The following is a 21,701-nucleotide window of genomic DNA, read 5'->3' as shown; positions in this document are numbered from 1 at the left end:
ATTACTGAGGCCAGGTTTAGCCTCATTGTAAGTTATATATGTTGCACATATGTTATTACAATGGACATGGTGTGTGTGTGTCAAACGTCTTGTCCAGAGCTTAGCACACAAATGATTTCTCAGCATTTGGGGAAGAGAATGAGGCTTTGTCGCAGGCATAGCGTACAAGATCCTCTACGGCAAGATGAGTCATAGCCTTTACCAATAGCATCGAGAGGTAATGCGGGCAGTGAATGGAAATGGAAAGAGGCAAAGGCAGCCCTGGAGCGCTACGGGCTTTTTCGGTTTCGTCTTTATCCCTATTTGTCTTTTCTTTCTGGGAACTTGGGAGCCTCCGCTGAAGAGAGAGGCTTTGCCAGTCCTTAAGTACAGTAGTCGCGAATCTTTGGCGTGTCACAATGTGCCCGAATTTGGTGGGCGGTGTGAGGGGAGGGAAGCGCTTTCTTACATTTTAAAGCCTTTCTCAGTGTCCCAACGGGACGTGGCGTTTTCTCTGTGATATATTCGATGTGGCACGCAGGAGGGGGAAAAACTTCAACCAGCGGGATTTACAGGCAATAGCCGTGTTGCCACACCCCTTTTCCTTTACGGCATCCTGGTCTCAATGGCTTTGTGTGTGTGTGAGAGAGAGAGAAGATGAGAGATTGTGTGAGGTGTTTTTTTTTTTTTTTTTGAGAAATGTAAAGCAGGTGAATTTCGCAGCCCCATCAAACGCCTCCGTCTGCATGCCAAGGGACCGCGGCTTCTTTCTTTAGGGCGCTTCTAACAAAAGGCGTCTTCGGGTCCCCAGTATGATCCTATTAGCCCCAGCGAGTTGAGCCTCCGGATTCCTTGTTCCAGAATGACAACAACAGGGCTGGGGGCTCAGCGGAGGATTTGAAGGAGGCAGCGGCCGCCAGGGCCGTCCTTAAAGGAAACAGGAAGTGCCGAGAAGTAATAAAGCAACGTGCTCGGGGTGGGCAATGGTCCGGCTTGGGAGCGCTCCTTCCTCACGCCTCTGGATCTGGCGCGGGGCTTTATGACATCGCTGTTTTCTTGTGAAACTCTCCGTTCAGGTCAAGGATTTCCTGCCCGGAGGGTTCACAATTCATTTGGAACCTGGTTGCAACCGGGAATGTTTCCCCCCCCCCCCTTCCTTTGGCTGCTTTTTCCCCGCCGGGTATTTTGTTTTTAAACCGTCATTTTTCCTTGCGGGGCTTCCTCCACCCCATGCGGTGTTATATATGCATTTGCATTGATCTTACTGGAGGCGGCATTAAGCCCTCAGTTTCAGAGTGAAAGAAGATTTCCCAAAGCGGGATTTTATTTCTTTGAAATCGGAGCCTTGGGCTCCCTCGGGGTTCCCCCCCCCCTTTCTTTCTTTTTCCCACCCTCTTTCCCCTTCTGTCGAACAGCCGCTTCCCTCCCTGGGTAGGTGTCTGCCGGAGAAGCAGCGGAGGAGAAAGCCGTGGCAGGATGGAGAACCCACCTAGAGGGCCCCCCTTGACGCTAGCACATCCTCACTGCAGCCCGGGGGCTAATTCTGCTGCACAATGATAGTGGCCGAGGCTACCTTGCAAGTGTCCCAAGCTCCCGGGAAGAAAGGAAGACAAATGGTTTTCGAAGGTCAGTGTTGCAAATCGTATTTATAGGCGGAAGGAAGGAACGCACGTTCTTCCACCTGCAGAGCGGACTTTGGGTCGGGCGTTTTTTTTGTCCACCCCTCCCCTCCCGCGAGTATCGCGTCTCTCTATCCAAGGATGTCACCAGACGTTCCCGAGTAACAGTAAACAACATCTCGGACCCAATTCCTTGAGGCAACCTAATTAAAGGGGGAAAAAGAGAGTTTACAGGGAAGAATGTTTAGAGGATGAAGGACTTTAAATTGTAGTCATTGGGCAGGGCACATGTTTTTTTTTTTAATTACTTCTACAGAATATAGTATTGATTTAAAAGCCACAACCCTAAAGCTGGACACTGCAGCAAAGGAATCTATATTTGAACAGCAGGATTCTAGGTGTGTTTTCTCAGAAGTAAGTCCTGTGATTTTTTGGTGAGACTTACCCCCTGTTTACCCTTAGTGTCATGGAATTGTCATCTTCCTTACAGTTGAAAGGGCAGCTTTGTAATGGCGTTAAATAGCATCCTGGGAGCACCTTTGGTTCATAATGGTGTGTCGACATCCTCTTCTCTTCCCACGGAACAAGAAAATAGCACTGCCTAGGACCCTCTCCTCTGAAGTGAGTCAAGGAGCTTTATTCCTAGATGAAAAGTTTGCTTTGTGTGCGTTTATTCGTCGTGTTTTGTCCCTTCTTTCTTGCCAAAAGAAATAAGGAATGCTGAATATGTATTTAAGAAGGAAGAAAAAGCAATATCTGTTTCTAAAGGACAGCATGGCAAAACAGTGTGAAGTTTTGCTTTTCCTCTTAAAAACTGATCTAACACAGATGGCAAGAAACTCACTTTTGACTCACATTTTCCTACTGTCTAAAATGCTGCATATGAAGACACTTTAATTTATACTTGGGATTTATCAAGGGGAATTACTGCCTTTATTTAGGATCAGCTACATAAAGCTATAATTTCTTTTGTGATATTTTTTTTTCTTACGCAAGCAAATGGCGTTAATGGATGGACCTAGAGTTAGAAAAAAATAAATTCTTCAAGTTCAGTTCAACTTCCAGTGACTACCCGGACACATGCCTGCAGTTTTCTAGGGGACAATACAGAAGTCATTTGCAACTGCATTTTTCCAGGATATATATATATATAATTTTGGACTTCCCAATCTTGCGTACAGGTGGTCTCTCATCCAAGTGCCAACCAGGCCCAACACTGCTTAGCTTCTGAGTCCAGATTTGGTCTGCAGGTGCTAGAAAATTTTAGGAAAATTCTGTTCTCTATGCTGGAGCTCCAGAAACACATGGAATATGATATATATGTATATATAAGCATATATATTGAAAACAATTGCAATAGTCCATTACACTAGCTGATGCTATTGTTGCTGTTGAGTGTACCTATGAATACCGCAAGAGAAAAAAGTTTTGGATTGATAAAGACTGATGCTGACAGAACTATGAATGTGATGCATGTAAACAATTTCCCATTCAGGAGGCATTCATGGATATGGTGAGTAATTGCTGCATGCTTCAGCAAAGAGCCATCTTTTTTCCATCTGTCCCACTAAACTAGGTCTTGACTATGATTGCCATAAACCCCAGTCAGATTTGGTGCTATTGATTTGGGAATGTAGGAGTCTAACAAACATGGGAGGAAGTCCCTGATTTATTAGCTAAACAATATGGCAATGGATTATTTAACACCTTGGATAAAAATGAATCAGTTTGGAAAGGTAAGACAGATGGAACTAAAATGCATGTGATGTAAATTCGAGTCCCTACGGGGAGAGGGGGCGGTCTATAAATTTAATAAAACCTAAACCTAAATCAAGTTTTATATAAACCTATGGTGTCATTCTGCCTGAGTTTGGTATGTTTTATCTGTACATGTGTATAACTTTTCAGTGTTTTGCCATTTGAGTCTCTTCCTATAGAGGGGTTACACTGAAAGGGCTGCTTAGCTCATAAGCAATTGGATGTATGCCTTTTCCTCCCTTCCCCCCTCTCCCTGCCCCACCCCCTTTTTGCTAGAAAATGCACCAGAATATGAATGATGCTTTCTCTAAGAAATCCTCTACATGTCCTCTTTTTTAAAATATATAATATCACTGAAAGATTAAGAATGAGCACTTTGCACAAGTTGCATACTTTTATTGTTTTAAAAAAATCTGCTTTGCAAGAATAATTAAGAAAGGAAGCATTTGTGGCTGAGAAATTTTGTTTTTCTTTTCTGTTTTCCTGTATAATTCTTATATAATGATATGATTTGCTTGTACCATTTACAGTACTAAATAGCATGCTATAGAGAATTGTCAATTTATGTTTCTACACCATAAAATATATGCTAGGACCTCTCTCTATGGACGTCTTGCATCTTTCTCATAAAGAACAACAAAAGCAACATTTTGTTTTCCTTTAAGTATCATACCAAGATTTCATGTATACATTTGAAACTTGGGAAAGAAAGGACTCTGCATTGCTTTCCTATAACAATTTCTAAAACAATGAAACAAAAGGAAAATAAATTGCATGCTTATATTCTTCAAATGACCCAATTAATAAGGTATTTTGACTTTACTGATTCATGTTTCTTGTACTAAGTATGGTTTTCGTCTGTTCCAAAGCCAGACATTATAACCATTTGGGGGCAGCATAAAAATCTCAAAATTGTAGGAACTCAAATTTTCCTTTCTTGATCAGTGACACATCTACACTTATCTATATGCAATTTCTTCTTCATCCATATATTTTTCATTTAAAATTTCATTTTTTTCATTTAAAGGAAGCATATATGATCAATGACCAAGTCATATTGACAGTCATATTATAAACTTAATTTTTTTTCACATGAGCTTTATTAGTTCTTCCCATTCTTCCCCTCTTTACTATGTTGGTGATGAAAAGTAGGTGAGGAGAGATAAATGAAAGTGATGAAATTTTAAACAAATTGATTTTCATGAGAAAAAACTATCTTGCAGACGTTGCACATTACGGAAATGGCCACCTGTATCCTAAACCAATTTTCTTATAGGCTGGTCATAAAGCAGTCTAGAGATTTTTGGATAAATGTATTAGCTTGGCACAAACCATTGGCATACCCAAAAGAAATTAAGTGAGCATGGATGATCTTATTATGAAGCCACAAGAAGCAACTGCTTCAGAAAAAAAGGTTCTAGAGCCATGATGGCGAACCTGTGGCATGAGTACCAGAGGTAGCACGCAGAGCCCTCTCTGGGCACGTGTGCAGTCGCCAGCTGAACCTCCGGGTTCTGTTGCGTGCATGCTGGTCTGGTGTGCATGCGTGTCCGGGCAGTTGCTCTCTTCAGGGTTCCATTGTGCGCATGCATGAAGAATAGCTGGCCAGCATGCATGCACACACCAGAACCTGGAAGAGAGCGGCTGGCCGTGAGCACATGTGCACTGGCCAGCTGCTCATTTCCGTGTTTTGGTGGTCCGGCACACATGCTCCTGTGTCGGCACTCAGTGCCAAAAAGGTTAGTCTCCACTGTTCTACAGGAAGTACTAGTTCCATATCTCCAGTGTAGGCTGTTGAAAGGAGAGGGGAAAAGACGACTATTGGAACAGAGCAAGGTGCAGGGACAAATTAATATTTCAATTCATGTCTAGAGCAACCATTATGGAAGAGAGAAGCATTCATACCTTATATTAACTAGGAAACAAGATTCCAAGGTAGTTGTATGAATTAGCTCTTTAGATCTAACCAGATAAGCTAAACAGGATGGCATTTAGCTCCCAAAGATCTTCTTAGTCCCAGAGTGGAATAGGAATATGTGACATCAATCCTGAAGAATGGCAGCAATACGAGACCTAGGAATGCACATGGCTAGGTATAGATCCTGGGAACTAAGCCTTGTGTACTGAGGTGATGATTTGCTGGTCTCCCTTTAGGCCGAGGGTATAAACTGTGACGCTGAGGGAATTATGGTCCCCCGACTCCTTGCCAAAGTGAGGTATGTGTATCATCTATGTGTGTTAGTGTGAGGCAGGCTGTGAAATATAATGTGTGCCATTACATCTATTAAAGCCCCGGGAGCCTCCAAACACAGAACTTACCCCTGCCTGCATTGGAGTTATCCTATATGTTGTGGAAAGCCTACTGTGGCTCTTGGGCTGCACAGAATATGGGCAGTATTAGCGTCTCTTTTCTTTTCCTTGAAAGCAGCATCCAAAGTCCTTAATACTGTGAGCAACCTCTGCATAAAATGTTGCTTGCTTTAAAATATGCTGATGTTGACATGTATTGAATATAGCCAGCTTGCAGAAAAGAGAGATCTGGTAACAGTGAAGGAATACGTGGGTGAATTATTCTATCGTTAGGTATTGTTGACAATATATTTGAGAGTGTTTCACTCGGTATTCGCCTTTATAGATATATCAGTACAGCCTGGTTCTATAAAGATGAGGTTGATTGAGGAACATTTGCAAGTATAGACAATAAGTGGGAAACCCTAAACCCTTCAAATATTTATGATGTGGTTCTGCATATTTCTTCATAGCTGAAAAAGGTGACTGTTGCATGGGATGCTTGTTGCATGGGAAGGCGAACACATTGCTTGCTTCATGTTCCTCGGGTGTTTTGTGATGATGTGACTGTGTAGTCTACACAACTTAAAATCCAGTACTATTAAATACCACTTATGACACACATTGTGCAAGAAAATAAACAAGAATATAAAATAGGATTAATATTTAAACTAATGGAGAGAGACAGAAAAATAAAACATAGGGGGTAGTAATCGAATTGAATGTGAGTCAGCAATGAGTCAGAATAGGAGAGAAACCATATAATTAGCACCAAAAAGAAAAAGAAAAAGGTATAGTGCCCAAGAATGAGAATAAGAAAAGACTACTTTGTCCAGCCTTGGCGTAGCTAAGCATTACGTTAAAAGAGTAAAATCTGCTGTGAAACCTAAGACAACTGTTACAGACAATAAGAAAAAATACAGCAGGTTTCAAAGAACAACTAGAAAAGAAATATAATGATGGTCAAAATAATTGTCTTGTTGAATAGAAGACATATTGGAGAGTTTCCTTCTGCAGAGATGTTGAAGAAAAAGTTGTGTTCACTCTGTTGCCCTGTAACTGACAAATTCCTTTTTGGATAGATGTATATTTACTGTCATCTTCATATACCAGTCAGTCTTTTAACTAATTAACTGCAAGCTTCAAGAAGAAAACCATCAATTAATCAGCTACATTTTGGCCTAGAGCTTGTGGAGAACCAACCTGTATGATTATTTTATGGTTCACTGTGTGGTGCAATCTGACAAAATTGTCAATTTTGTAAACCGTCTCTAAGTTACCCATAACTTTGGTGAATATGTGATGTCAACATAGCCATTACAGTATCTTAATAACTTAGCAAATTAATTTGAAGAGTAATCTAATAGATTTTACTCGAAAGCTAAGCTGCCACCTGTGCACAGGATGAGCTTCTGTGTGTTTCTGAACAGTCGATACTGTAGAAGAAGGAATTTCTCAATCCAGACAACAGGCTGAAATCTTGTTCGCCTGTAACTATGACGGTGATCATTCCAATTTCCTGAGCATCTGGTCATTATATCTGCTTTTAAATAGTCAATTTCAGTTTTATAGATTAGATTGTGAGAAGGCACTGCTTTATTCCTAATAGATGTGTGGAAGTTTCAGGCTGATTATGCCAAGTTGAGTGTGTGTTTTTGTTCAGTGTTGGCTTTGAACATTCCTTTTTAGTGCAAAAACAGGATTAAAACATTGATTTTAATGAATCAGTAATAATTGTATAACATACCTGTGTTATGGGAGAGCTACTAGCCTGTGGGAAGCAAGTCCAGTTTGGATAGAATAATTGCTTCACAATGGAAACTCAGTTCAGAAATCTGACTAAACTACTTTCAAATAAAACAAAACCTCAGGAGTGAATATTCACATGGTTCTAGTATCTATTATAAATAAATAAATGATTTAGAAGTATATTTTACTTGTATTCTGGAAAATGTTTGTTTTGAAAAAAATTATTGGTTTTTACAAATATTTTTAGGAAAAGGGTAAATAGGTATAGAAAATTTTGACAGCTACATCATGTGAAAGGTAGAAATCCCCCCAAATCTCACAACTTTTATAGAAAAGAAAAAAAAATCAAGATTTAAATAAACATTGGCAGCTTTTGGTCTTACATTATATCATCAATATATTCAATCATCTTTTGTGTCACTTCCAACAATTACATTATAACAACAATTGCAATAATGTTTCAACCTCATTTTTGTGACCTGAGTCTTTTCACTGTTGCATCCTCCCCCCTGTCTGCTGGCAGAGCCATGGCCCCTCCCTCCTTCATATCTTGTGTACTGTTTCATCTAGGAGGGCACTGGGTTTTTTAATGAAGGCCTCCACCTCCACAACTGTATTGATTCTAATTCTGCTGCCCTCCCAGAAAATCAGCATTCCTTCTGGCAATAACCATCTGAACCAAATTCCTTTATTATATAATTTCTTTGCTAAAGAGGAATATTTCTTCCTCTTATATCTTACTTTCTTCGGAATTTGTTTAAGAATGGTTATTTCTTTGTCTTTATATTTTAGTGGTCCCACCCTTTGAGCTCCTAAGACCTCATCTCTTGTAGTCTTTCTAAGAAATTTAACATGTATTTCCCTTGGAACGTTGTGTGTTCTAACGTATGCTGAGTTGATCCTATAAATCAAATCAATATCCCACCATAGCTGTTGTTTATCTCTTTTAATGTATTCTGCTAAAATTGTGGTCATGATCTCCTTGAGATCTTCATTCTCTGTTTCTGGCAAGTTTTGAAAATTCTTTCAAATTCCACCTTTATCATGTGATTTTCAAATTCTATATTCCCCTTCTGAACTGTCTTAACCTCTTCCTTCAGCCCAGTCACGCCCTCCTCCAGCACACCTATTCTCTGTTTATTTTGTGTTGCTTCTTGTTGCGTTTCTCTGAGCTGATCATTTAAATCTGCCAATTGTTTTTTCAGTTCATCCTGTCCCTTTATAATACTTTGAAACATTTGAGCAACAGATAAATCCTTTGAACTGTCTTCAGTTGCTTTAGGTTGTAGAAATGAAGCCAATTGTGTCTGTTGAGTAATCAGGCTGAAGATGCCTTACCAGGCGGTAATTTTTTAGGACCCATATTAAGTTCAGAGATAGCTATAAGTCTGTACAAAGAAATGGCGTCTGTGGAAAAACACAACCGGGAGAGATCGTGAGGCAAGCAAGCCCAGAAGAGAATGTTAGTCTTCCTATACAGCTCCAAGCCAAGTGATATGAATCAAATGTTCCAAATCCAAGGGAGATACGTGAAAGGAGAGGCTCCTGGAGATCTCTAGGGTGTGATATAATACGAAGCCAGAAATTCTTTCAAAAGGGAAACTTCATCCATAAGTGCAAAGAAGAAGGAGGAAGTTGGCCATCTTGGCTCTGCCTTCACAGGAGATCAGAAAGCAACATGTCCATAGTTTCCATAAAATAGTTTAAAAGAATCAACTCAGCAGTAATCTTTTGCAATTGTAGCAAAAAGTCATTCTCCCATTGCTTAGAGGAAGAAAAAGTAACTTTTAACTCTCTCTCTCTCCTCCAAGAGAGAGGGATATTCCAAATGCTGCTTTTCCGAGAGGGGGGTGAAACCCCCCCTCCAGTCTTAACACTTTGAAAGATTGAGACCACAGTTTAGAAAAGCTGCTGTTCATCAATTGATTAGCTAAAAAGGAGAATGAGGGAAACTTCCCACCTCACCACATTTCAGCTGTAACATCCGATTAGTTGTTTCCTTCCAGGCTCCACTCGGCGAAGGCATGCTGCTGTACACCCCCCATGCTCCCCAGCTCCTGGGGCGAAGTGGACACCCCCCTGCGGCCGCCGCCGATCCAGGGGGTCCCAACAAGCCGCCCTACGGCAGGGAGCCCCTCCAAGGCCCCCTGTGCTCCTAAAAGGAGCCCACCGAGAAGACGAGCAGCGGACGCGAACGTCTGTCGCCTTCGGGGACCGGAAGCCGTCTCTATTCTGGAAAATGTTATTCCATGAGTCAATGGGCAATTGTGTGTTGAATGTCACCCCAAAGGAAGGCTTCTGTTCCTGTCTTTATACGTGTACTTTATATGTAGATGCTAATACTGAAAGTGGATTGGCTGAAAGAACATTATTGCAATTTGCATCGGATTTTGTGTGGTAGTATTTCAAGGGTCACAGCAATGCCAAAACTCAGGAGGGAATAGAAGAGATCAAATAAGGGCTGAAGAACAGTCAGAATAAGGACTAAAGTAGCTTCGTTAACCTGTTGCTCAAATTAAAGTGTCACATATAATATTAAAGATGATAAAGGAATGACTGTGTCTATATGTTTGATGCTGACTGAAAAATCTGATTTGAGACGTATCTGCCTGTTAGGTTAGTGATTGATAGAGAGATGTCATCATCAGCCATTCAGTACCCTCGGGCCACTGGATCAGCACTTTCCATGCTCCTCTATCTTACATCGCCTCCTTCAGATAAGCCATTATCATTCTGGGGTCATCCTTTATAGTGTCCAGCCAATGGGTACTACAGCGGCCCCTTCTCCTTTTTCTGTTGATCACTCCCAGCATGATTGACTTTTCGAGTGAGTCAGCTTGCATGATATGACTGAAATATGAGAGCCTCTGTTGGGCAATCTTGGCTTCAACTGATATGTTTGGTGAGGTTTGGTCTGTGTGTGATTTTTGCAGTCCAAAAATAACACAGAGAAGCACATTCATTTATTTACTTGATATCATATGTGTCATGATGTCATTGTGCAAATAACCTATGTATGTAAGTGTATGTTCACATTTATTTAACACATTCACATAATTTCCCATCTTTTAACCAACTCTGGGCAACTCCCATAAAAACCATAATAAAAGTATAAAACTAAGCACCTTAAAAACGTTAAAAACAACAAAAGCGTGGCACCAAGTCATATAGTCCCTTATTGCAACACCTGCCAGGTCTTCAAAGCTTTACAGAAGTAGGAGGATACAAACCTCAGGGGACAGTGTGTTCCATAGGGGAGGGGCTGCCACATTACAATAAACTTTTGATTGGGCATGCTCCCTAGCTGTCATCAAATGGCAATATAGAGAGCATGCCTACCCTATCTGATCATTAGGACAGGTCAATGTTCTTAAAGAAAGAGGTCCTGCAAATAACATAGTCCTATGCCTTCTTGGGCTTTAAAGGTGATGTCCAGCATCTTAGATTGCACCCAGAAAGAGACTGGAAGCCAGTATGGGGAGCATAACAAAGGTGTTAGATGGCCAAATCTAGGGGCCACCATTAATGTGTGTGCTGCTGTATTGTCGGCCAGTTGAAGATTCCTAGTGCTCTTCAAGGACAGTCCTATGTAGAGTGCATTGAAGTAATCAAAACAGATGTTAACCAAGGCAGATATGAGTGACTGTGAGCAAGGCCTCTGGGTTCAGGAAAGTACATTTGGTTCATTAGATGAATCTGCAAATCTGGAACTCCAGCAGTGGCTGCTACCTGCCCCTTAAGCCAGAGCCATGAATCTAAGAGGATTCCCCAAATTTTGCATCAGTTCACTCATGGAAAGGACCACTCTATTCTGAGTCAAAGATGAAGTATCATCTGGGCTTGGGAGCCAACATCTCACAGCCATTCCATCTTGCCAAGGTTGAGTTGAAGCTGATTCTTCCCATCCAGATCCTTATATCAGCTGCATCATAATATCATAATTCTAATAATGATTGTATGTTGTTTATGTTAATTGAATGACGTCATCAGTGTGACATTATTTTCCCCTTCCTCCTGACCCCGATGGCCATTAGCTGAAGGCTACTTGAATTCACAGAAATAAGTCTGTAGGAGATAAAAGTAACCAACAGTTTATTGAATCCTGGCCATCATAAAACATGCTTACCATGATTCAGTAAGATCAAATAAAAATTAGTTATAAATATTTGCATGCAGATTTTTCAGTTGAGAATTGGTAAATAGATATCATCCCAAGGCTGAACGGAAATCTTAATATGCTTCAAGCAGTGTTTATGAAGGTCACTGCCCCAATATATTTAGACCTTTTCTACATATACAGAAATCCATATCAATAGCAGGGGTTTGAAGACAATTTTTTGTTCCTTTTTATCCAAATATCTTAACTTTTTAACATTAGCCAAAGGCCAAAAGGTTTAGCATTCAACAACTGCAAGAAAGGAAAAGAAAAATAGCACAGTGATTTTTTTATTTTATTCAGAAAACAAGTATGTGTCTAAATCACCAACAATTCAACAACTTAATCTTATGAGTCAACTGCTGCTGGATAAACATCATTCCTGTTTGCTGATCCCAAAAGTATAGCACAATTTCTTTCCAGGAGCTTTTATTTATTGCCACATTATATGTATAAGTCAGACTTTTTGCTAAAGGCAGTGGAAGATATGTGTGCAAATACCTATTTATGACATTTGCAACTGGGGAATAAAACTGAACATAAAATATAATATAAAAGTATTACAAATTTCCTAGGAAATTGTCAATTTCTCCACAGCTTTACATGCATCTAGAAATTAAGAAAAAGGGTGGGATTAGGTTTGGACAAAAAAAGACATGTCTTGATATGATTGAAGCTGCAGTATCGTCCCTTAAAACAGAGACTGGGAGATAGCAAACTAAGACTAAATATATTCCATTTATCTGGGGTAATATCCCTTCTCTTGAACTCAGGTGAATGGCAGCACCAATAAACAATAACAAATCTCAAAGAGCTAAGTTGTGTTAACCTTCATTCATATTTTGTTTGGAGACTACAAGGAAATACAAAGCCTCTCAGGAAATATATAAAGTTGGAAAAAATATCAACTGAAGTTAATAGAGACATACTTCTGTATTTTTTATAAACTACATGAATGTCACTAAGAGTTGAGATTGACTTCAGTGGGACTTACCCATTAACTCTCATGGAACTTAATAGGATTAAGTTTTGGATATAAACATACAGTGCTTTAATTGTTTTAACTCCAATTTGGAAGTCCTGGACCTCATGTTGTCCACATGAGGTCGTGGACAGTGGTGGGATTCAATTTTTTTTACTACCAATTCTGTGGGTGTGGCATGGCTTGATGGGCATGGCTTGGTGGGTGTGGCAGGGGAAGGATACTATTAAGTCCACAGGAATTTGTGATTCCCATATTTTTTTTGGTAAATCCCTGAAAAATACAATCTTATCCCATACATCACAGGAGTCAAACTCAATTATGTCACATGATGTATCATGACGCATCATGACATTTTTTGCCTTTGCAGAGCTGGGTGGATATGGCTTGTGTGTGCCGTCAGTTTGACACCCCTGTCTTACATGGTCAGAATGATCTAGATATTGTTACTCACATAATGGTAACTCTTTGCTTAGATCAGTGTTTCTCAACCTTGGTGACTTTAAGTCCTGTGGACTTCAACTCCCGGAATCTCCCAGCCAGGCTGGGGAATTCTCGGAGTTGAAGTCCACAGGATTTAAAGTCACCAAGGTTGAGAAACACTGGCTTAGATTATTATAATTACTCTGTGTAGACTTTTGGTCTCTAACTGATTTATGGCTACTCATAGACACATGTCTGCATAGGATTTGAATTTTAGAATTTTTTTGCTGCTAAAATTTGTAAGGCACCTACTTGGTCATTGTTATACACCTCTCTTTATCTAGGGCTCTCCTATATTAATTTTTGATGAATGGTTTTTATTTGTCTTTTATGGCTTACTTTGTGTGCAGTAATTCAGTGTGGCCCACAGTTTTCCCCAAACACTAAATTACAGTTAATTGTCAATTAAATGTCTTAATTGACAAGTGGCTCTTCAAAATTATTTGAAGAAAATACCCTTCTCGGAATGTCACTCTATGAGAGAAATGGGCAGTCTCCAAGTTTGAGTAGGGATCTCCAACCTCGGCAACTTTAAGACTTGTAGACTTCAACTCCCAAAATTCCCCAGTCAGCATAGGGAATTCTGGGAGTTAAACTCCACAAGTCTTAAAGTTGCCAAGATTGGAAGCCCCTGTGATACATCATAGATAGATGGATGGATGGATGATAGAAAAAAAGGGAAGGAAGGAAGGAAAAAGAAAGAAAAAGAAAGAAAGAAAAAGAAAGAAAGATCTCCTGGAAGATGTAATTTAGCAACATTTTCATGACAAGTTTCCTAGCACTGCATAGGTTTCGGTTTCACTGAAGGCAACTAGGGGGGAAAACAAAGAAAAGATGATCTCCCATGCTTAAACCTATGAATTTGAGAAACTACTCCTGCAGTAGTCATTTTCTTAAGGAATTTGAGGCAACTGTCTGTTCATGCAGGAATGGCATCTGGACATACAGTAAGTACAGTACATAGGAATATATATTTTTAAAAAACCTCACAAATATTATAAAGCAGCATATGTAGTTGTTATAAAAAGCAAAATATAAAAATCCACTAACATAGAATAAAGTAGTTCAGGAGCCCTCAAAGATATCTGAAATAAATACCTTTTGCCATTAGAAAATAATCCTCAAAGAGTCAAATGCATTTCTTTGAAAAAGAACTGCAGAGCCTTGCTATCATGATAGAAAAGACCTGTACTGACTCATCCATTCTATTATACTTCATATGGTAATGGGTCATAAAGTAGAAAATAGAACTGGAACTTCTTTTTCTTTCTTTCTTGCATATGGAAATATATTAAATTACCTTTTAAAAGCCTCCTCTATACCAATTCTGAATAATATATTCATCCATTGCCTTTACTTACTGGCACAACTTTGCCCAGCTTTCAGATATAAATCTTTTCTACTCTTCACAGTAATGGCAAAGGAAGGGGTGATTTGTCTGCATTGCCACTGAACAATAGTCCTACTTTTTTAAAAAAGAGGGTTTCACATTATATGGAAGTTTCTTCTGAACTGCCTACACTAAAAACAAAGGCTGAATTTTATACCCATTTACCTGGAAATAATTCTTCTTTAATGAATTCTGCTTGCTACTTGAGTATAGGATTGTACTGTGAAAAATGATAGATATGCGTAAATTACAGCATTCGGTTTGGAATCTGATGGAGCAAATTTGAGCAATGTGCTTCTGTTCAGAGAATTTGGGGAAACCACAATTGAGCTAAGGGCCCAGACCTCAATCTCAGTTCAGGAATCCAAATCTTTTTATCTGCGATGGGTAAACACAAATGGTTAAAACATTTTTGTAACCTGAAATGGATGGAATGTTGAGGAATTTGATTTTGATCTGAGAGATGGAAGCGTATAACATTCCAGACAATATGTTTGGTTGACTGGGTTAGTTGCCTTGATATTTTGAAGGGGGGGGGGGGAGAGGAGAAGCAGTAATGCTGATATATTTCAAAATTCCTTTATGGAATTATGTTGTTTCTTTGAAGGAATGAAGCCTGTGAAATCCCATGAGAATAATTTAGTTGTTTGTTTTCAGAAGAAGGTCTTTGTTTTTAGGGAGAGATTTTCAGAAGAGGATGTACTTATCCTGTGCTTTTCTGTAGACAATTGTTATAAAAATAACTTAAAGATCTTGCTGCATTTCAAAATTTTTGTGCATAGGGATTCTTCAAATTGAATGTTCCTCTTGTCTTCCTGTGCCCCTGGGATGTTTGTTCTGTTTAAATCTTCTGTGAAGCTTTTTTGGTAGAATCAATAAAAATGGCCATACATCAATAGGAGTTAAGATGAATGCATAGCTCAAGGTATCTTTGTATTCCACTTATTAACATTTCAGTCACAAAAGTGCAATCATAGTGGGGTCATCTTCTGACAAAAGGCAGAAGATCTGGAATTTTCCAAGCAAGCAAACACAAACTGTTAGCCCCTCTCAGTTTGCATAATATTCTTTCAGTAGTTTGTTTTTTGGGGGAAAAGAATTAACAAAGAATACTGAATGTTAGTATCTTATGAATCCAGCATTCTATCTCCAAACACTATGATTAAAGAGTCCTGATAGAATCATTAATCGTGATTAGAAGACGGATCGTACTCAGTAAATTACATCCCCTCCTCTCTTTGTCCTGTAATTTCCCTATCACGCTATGATGAACTGTATCAATTTTTTTATAGATGTACTTTCTGACTGCGTTCATAAAGATGCTTAACCAGCTCAGTTAAAATCTAACTGCTCTGTTTACAAAATATCTGAAGTGTAATTAGACTCATATGTCTATACCTCTCCTAATTCCAAAAGACTAACAAAGCTTTGGAAATTTCAGCCCTATGTTTGTTCCGCTTATGAAGAACCTTGCTTAATTTCTAGAAGTCCTGAATCTCCCCAGTGGAACCATATCAGTGGTGGGTTCCTGCCGGATCGCACCGGATCGCGCGCTCCCTTTCGGCGCTAAACCCGGAAGTACGGTCTTGCCCCGCCCCTGGCGACGGGACGACGCTTGCCTGCGCTCCACCAGCTCGGCTGGGAACGGAGACGTTTCCTCAGCAGAGCAGAGCACCTGAAAGGGACGCAGGCTCAGCCTGCCAGGCTGCCACCACTCCACTGAAGACATTGCTGAGCAGAGAAACGTCTCCGTTCCCAGCCGAGCTGGTGGAGCGCAGGCAAGCGTCGTCGTGTTGCCAGGGGCGGGGCAAGACCGTACTTCCGGGTTTAGCGCCGAAAGGGAGCGTGCGATCCGGTGCGATCCGGCATGAACCCACCACTGAACCATATGATTGCCAGTTGTGCACTTCTAAACCCCAGGGCTACAATATTGCAAGGTTCCATCAGAATTAACAAGGTGGAAGAAAGGCATGCGATATTGTTGTACAAGTTATTATCCCTGAGTATGGAGACAGGTCCATATAATTCATTCCTTATCTCTTTAAATCAGAGTTTTGTGTTCTTAGAAATTGAATGCAGGCCAGCTTTAGTTATTTGTTTTATTTAACTTTACAAAAAGTTTGTATGTAGCCATTGAAAGAGTTTTTTTTTTAAAAAAAAATGTTAACTTCCAACAATATTTGTTGTTATTATCTAATCCAAAGTTTGGGCTACATTCAAAATTTTCTTTGACATATTGTAAGCCTTAAACTGAATATCAAAGAAAAATTTTCTTAATGTTCTTGCATAATAATGAATCTGAAGTTGAAGTAAATTTTAACAATAGATCATTTTAAAAGAGGAATTTACCCAGTTTCACTAAATTGAAATAATAGCCTAATTATTATCAGCTGCAGCTATGGATCCTTGTATGCTCTCCAGGGTCAGTGGTTTGTTCAGAAAAAATGCTGCATATTCTTATGTTGTCAGATGTTTACATCTCTATTTTTTTTAAAAAGTAGGAAATTGCAAAGTAGAACATTGCTTAAATCAAAGGCAATTTTTTTGACCCATGGATTTCATTTTTTTAAAAAAGATTGGGATAGGAAGTTTTAGAAAACAAAATGGAGCCATAGAGACGTTAACACAGCCATTTAGATCTTTATGTTAGTAAAAAATCATACCACCAAAAATTGACCACTTTGCTGCCAAATTTCAAGAGTGTAATTTGGGGTTCTTGCAAAAGCCACAAAATGAAAGCTGTAGCTGCCCATAACTATTTTAAAGGGAACCAGTCTCCAAAAATAAAAGAAATGTATTATTTTCTAGCTCCCATTTTCTACTTTTCTCCTCCAAACATAGACTTGTATACTGTGGTCACTAAATAGACTCAGTATCCATTGGACTACATTGTCAATCTATTTCTGCCTTCAGATTTTTCTTCTGAACAGTTTCTCCTGCTTTGCAAACTATCTGTTTGGAAAGGATGTTGGCCATAAATATTCCCCACAGAGAGAATGAATTTACTGTTACCATGTAAGAATCAGAGTTCCTGATAGAAAGTATAGCATGTGGGTATAGCATATAATTTCATAAGATTACATTAATAATAATAATTAGCATCCTAAAAACAATAACAAATGGATAATGTTTTGTATTTATATATGTATAGTTAGCCTGTGCAAACCTTTTTGAGCAAAGGCCGCTTTGAATGACATCTGGGGCTGTATTGCATAAGTAAGGCCAGGACAAAGACATGGGTAAAACCAAAACAAAAAGTATGTTTGATTAAATTAAAATTAATGCAGCTAATTAATGCAGCCATGCTTTTAATCATTTCCTCATTCTATCAAGATAATTACAGTTTGCTGGCAATTTTTAAACATAGTCTGGAAGCGCACCCAACTGTTTTAGTGAGGAAACCCTAATTACGATATAGTACTGCTTTTTCATTCTCAAATTCTCCTGTTGCGTGGAATTGCAGTTTCTTTTATTTCCAGCCAAAGGCCTGACTTTGCAATCCATAAACCTTTTTTTTTTTCAAAAAGTTTTATTGGTTTTTTAAAACATTTATAAGGAAAAGGGTAAGTGGAATGGTTACAAATTTTGGCAGTTGCAAGTGTGGCAGACGCCCCCTCCCTCCAAACTCATAGGATACATCTAAATATAAAACATTAATACATAATCATAAAAAATCAGCATATTAATTCTAGAAAAAATAGTTTTCAATCAGTTTATATAGTTATGATATATAGTCTAGATATAATTTCATTATTACTTTCGGTCTGTTTATAACATTGTGGTTTTCTTATTCATTTTTGTGATCTGAGCTTTCTTGGTGTTGCCCCTTCACCCCCCGCTGGCAGAGCTCCGGCCCCTCCCGTGTCCTGTGTGACCATTGTGGTGTCTTCTGTTTTTTCTAGGTTCGCTTTATTTTTTTCCATAAAGGCCTGTGCCTCTATGGGTGTATTGATTCTGATTCTTGTCTCCTCCCAGAATATCAGCATACCTTCAGGCATCAACCATCTAAACCACACCCCCTTCTGGTATAATTTGTTCGCCAATTGCGAATAGTTTTTCCTTTTCTCCCTAATTTTTGGGGGGATCTGCTTCAGGATGGTTATCTCCCTGTCATGATATGTCAATGTTTGCCCCCTTTGTACACCCAGAATTTCATCTCTTGTGCTTTTCCTAAGGAATTTAATATGAACCTCCCTGGGTACATTGTGTGTTCTGGCATATGCTGAATTCACTCTATAGACCAGATCTATCTCCCATTCCATCTGCTGTTTATCTTTATGTATGTATTCAGCTAAAATATTAGTCATAATGTCCCTTATATTTTCCCCATCTGCTTCTATTACATTTTGAAATCTAAGATAAAAGGACATTCTCTCAAACTCTGTTTTCATTTGTTGGATATCAAGTTCTTTGTTTCCCTTCTGTAAAGCCTCTACCCCCCCTCTCGCCTCCGCCACCCCACCCTCCACAAGGTCCAGTCTCTGTGAGTTCTTATAAATTTGGACTTGATTCTCTTTAATTTCTTCCTTCATTTCTTTTAATTGTTTCTTAATTTCTTCCTGGCCCTGTATGAGTTGCTGGAGCATTTGTTGCAAATCCATCTCTGTACTCTTAGGTTGCATCAGTTCTGTAATCTTTGACTGTGTGGCAGGACTGGATGTTGCAGATGTCGGTGCAGAAGTAGCAAAGCCAGGTTTTCCAGGGGGTGGTCTTTTTGGAGACATGGTTTATAAAACAAAGAGATCAGTCAGTGTAGAGACTGGGCAGCTGGAGAAGTAGAGCAGGCAGATGAGTCCAGGAGGCAGAAGATCCAAACAGGTGGGAGTTTCTTTAGTCAATCTAGCAATAGATGAAAGTTTTTTCTCCAAAGAGTTCAGGAAATAACAATCCATAAGAGATTCCTCTGGGTGACACGGAGACAAAGACCGGAAGCCTGAATTTTAAAGGTGGAGTCAGGTTTCACGGTTCATGAAGACAACAGAAGTGTGCCATCTTGCCCTGCCAGCTTTGGGCTCAGAGGCATAGGAAAAATTTTAAAAGTTCACAAAGTTCTCAGGTCATCAATAAATTCTGGAACTAAGTCCCATGAAAAACACTTTTACTGGGGTGAGGCATCATTAGTTGGCTCTCCCCCCTCCTCCTTCCCCTGGGGGCGAGAGCAGAATTTTTACAAGCCGCTTGTCCAAGGGGGGGGGGAAATCCCCCTCCCCTCCAGCCGCTCCTCCAAGAATAAATCCGAAAGATTAACTTTTAAAATTACTGAAAAGTCCATCAACTCAAAAGTAAGGGGATGAAGAGAGGAAGCATCTCACCGCACCGCCGCTGCTTCCTTCAGTTTTGCGTTCTCCGATCAGCATAGAGCGAGACGCAGGCGCGCCCTCTGAAACTGCTCCCCGGTGCCTAGAGCAAAGCGGAGAAGCCCCCACCAGCCGCCGCCGGTGCCAGAGCCTTCCGCGAGCCGCTCCCTCGGCAGGACGCCTCTCCGGGGCGTCCTGTGCCCCCCCCGAAGACGGGGGAAGCCCACCGAAGAGCGGGAGCGGGCAAAGTTCTTGCCCGTCGCCGTAGCCGCCGGAACCGGAAGTCCACAATCCATAAACCTGAAGCCCAACATATCTAGACAGAACCAAATTGCAGATAATTGGTATAATGAATGGTGTTATGGCACTACTAATATAATGGCATATTTGTTTTTTAACAGTAATTGTGTTACCTGTAATGTCACATTTCAGCTCAAGAAAAGACAGGAATGATAGAGTGCTGATACATATTTCCATGTATTTGGGTAGACAAGAAGGAAGCCAACTGCAACAAAAAATCTTCCTATTGCAGCATATGACAGTCAGCACATATATAAATAACAGCACTCTGTGTTTTAAAGTCTTGGCTTTTCCTCCCTTCTTTCTGAATTAATGCATAATTTTCCATTGTCATCTACGTCTTAGAAAGCAGCTAAGATTAGCTGACGTAACAGTGCTTTCTAGTCTGGAATCCACTGGTCACAGCTATGCCAATTTCATGCATAATGTCTAAAGTACAAGAATGAGAAAGAGGGTGTTAGGTAGGGACCATGATGCATAATGTATCAAGTCTAAAACTAGAGCAAGAATGATTAATTCATAGTTGATAAGAATTTAATTATTTAAGTGAGAGATTGCAATGGTTTTTGTTGCTCTTTTTCAGGGCCAAGTTATCTGAAAATGCTTATTATGGAACTTGTGTGTGATCCACAGTCATTGTTTGTGACTCACAATCAGCTGTGCTCTTCTCTTTATAATTTGCATTAGTGACATTGATATTTATTGTTGAAAAGCCATTCTTGGGCCAAAAGAGACTTTAATTATACTTCTACATATAATTTCATGAAAGATCGAGTTCTCTCTGATTGAAGGAGGTTATAAGAATCCTTTTCCATCAATACAGAGAAGAGGGAGAAATTGTTCTTAGAGCTGTTAAATAGCATAGTAATAAGAAACTGCTTCATTTTCCAAAGAGGTTTTGTGCAACCCCCTCTCAAAAAAAAGAGTAATACAGTAACCTCTAAAATATTAACAGTAAACCTTACAATTCTACATATGGAAATGAAACTTTATTTTCCTTACTGCTTTTCAAATTATACTTTCCACTTGATTACTTAGATATGGAAAGAAAATAAATTCACTGTTGTATAATAAACTGTGGAGTTGCTGAAAGAAACATACCATCCTTCTAACTGTATCTGAAATATTTGCCTTCCACTATTGAAAGCCAAATAACTTTGATTTAAATCTTTATTCAACAATTGCTCAAGGTGAGACTGAACCCCCCCCACACACACACACCTTTCAAACACAGAAGAGATTAGGACAAAGAAAGTATATTTTTACACACTTCAAAATATATATGCATGAAATTTGGTACCATAAAATGCGATGATTGACTACCTAAATGCTATTAGTCATAATGTTATATTGTGCATCTAGTTCAGAAGTGTTAATTGTCTGAGTACCAGTCACTGAGGAGCAACAATGGGGAGGTGGCAATTATCTTGATATCTGCTTGAGAGCTTCCCAGGGGCATCTCAGAGAAAAACAGACTGCTGGCCTGTTCCAGTAGGGATCTTTTCAACTTTTTATCTTCATGTGCAAAATTCTAAGAATGGATTAGGAACTATAATGCTTTTTATTGTGTACAGAAGTACTACATATTGAACAAAATTGCATTAAGTGCTTATTTCTCAGAGTCATTACTTAGATGCCTACCACAGTACAATGAATAATAAAATATTATTTCGCCTTTTCATATTCAACAACAGATATG

The 21,701-nt window shown here is 39.4% G+C and overlaps 1 protein-coding gene across 8 annotated transcripts in view; it reads left to right on the top strand.

Moving 5' to 3' along the window:
* Positions 1-21,701, top strand: part of PDE4D (phosphodiesterase 4D) — an 821,955-nt gene that overhangs the window by 462,724 nt on the left and 337,530 nt on the right. The window contains exon 1 of one of the 8 annotated variants that reach the window (XM_081943201.1): positions 975-3,111. The exons of the other annotated variants lie outside the window; for them this stretch is intronic. Coding sequence (XP_081799327.1) covers positions 2,975-3,111 — 137 coding nt within the window. The 5' untranslated portion in view covers positions 975-2,974. Of the gene's footprint in view, positions 1-974; positions 3,112-21,701 lie in introns of those variants that run through there. 8 annotated transcript variants of the gene reach the window in all.

The sequence above is a fragment of the Natrix helvetica genome, assembly GCF_964273705.1.
Source record: "Natrix helvetica genome assembly, chromosome: 2".
NCBI lineage: Eukaryota > Metazoa > Chordata > Lepidosauria > Squamata > Natricidae > Natrix > Natrix helvetica.
This window is presented reverse-complemented; position numbering and strand designations above follow the sequence as displayed.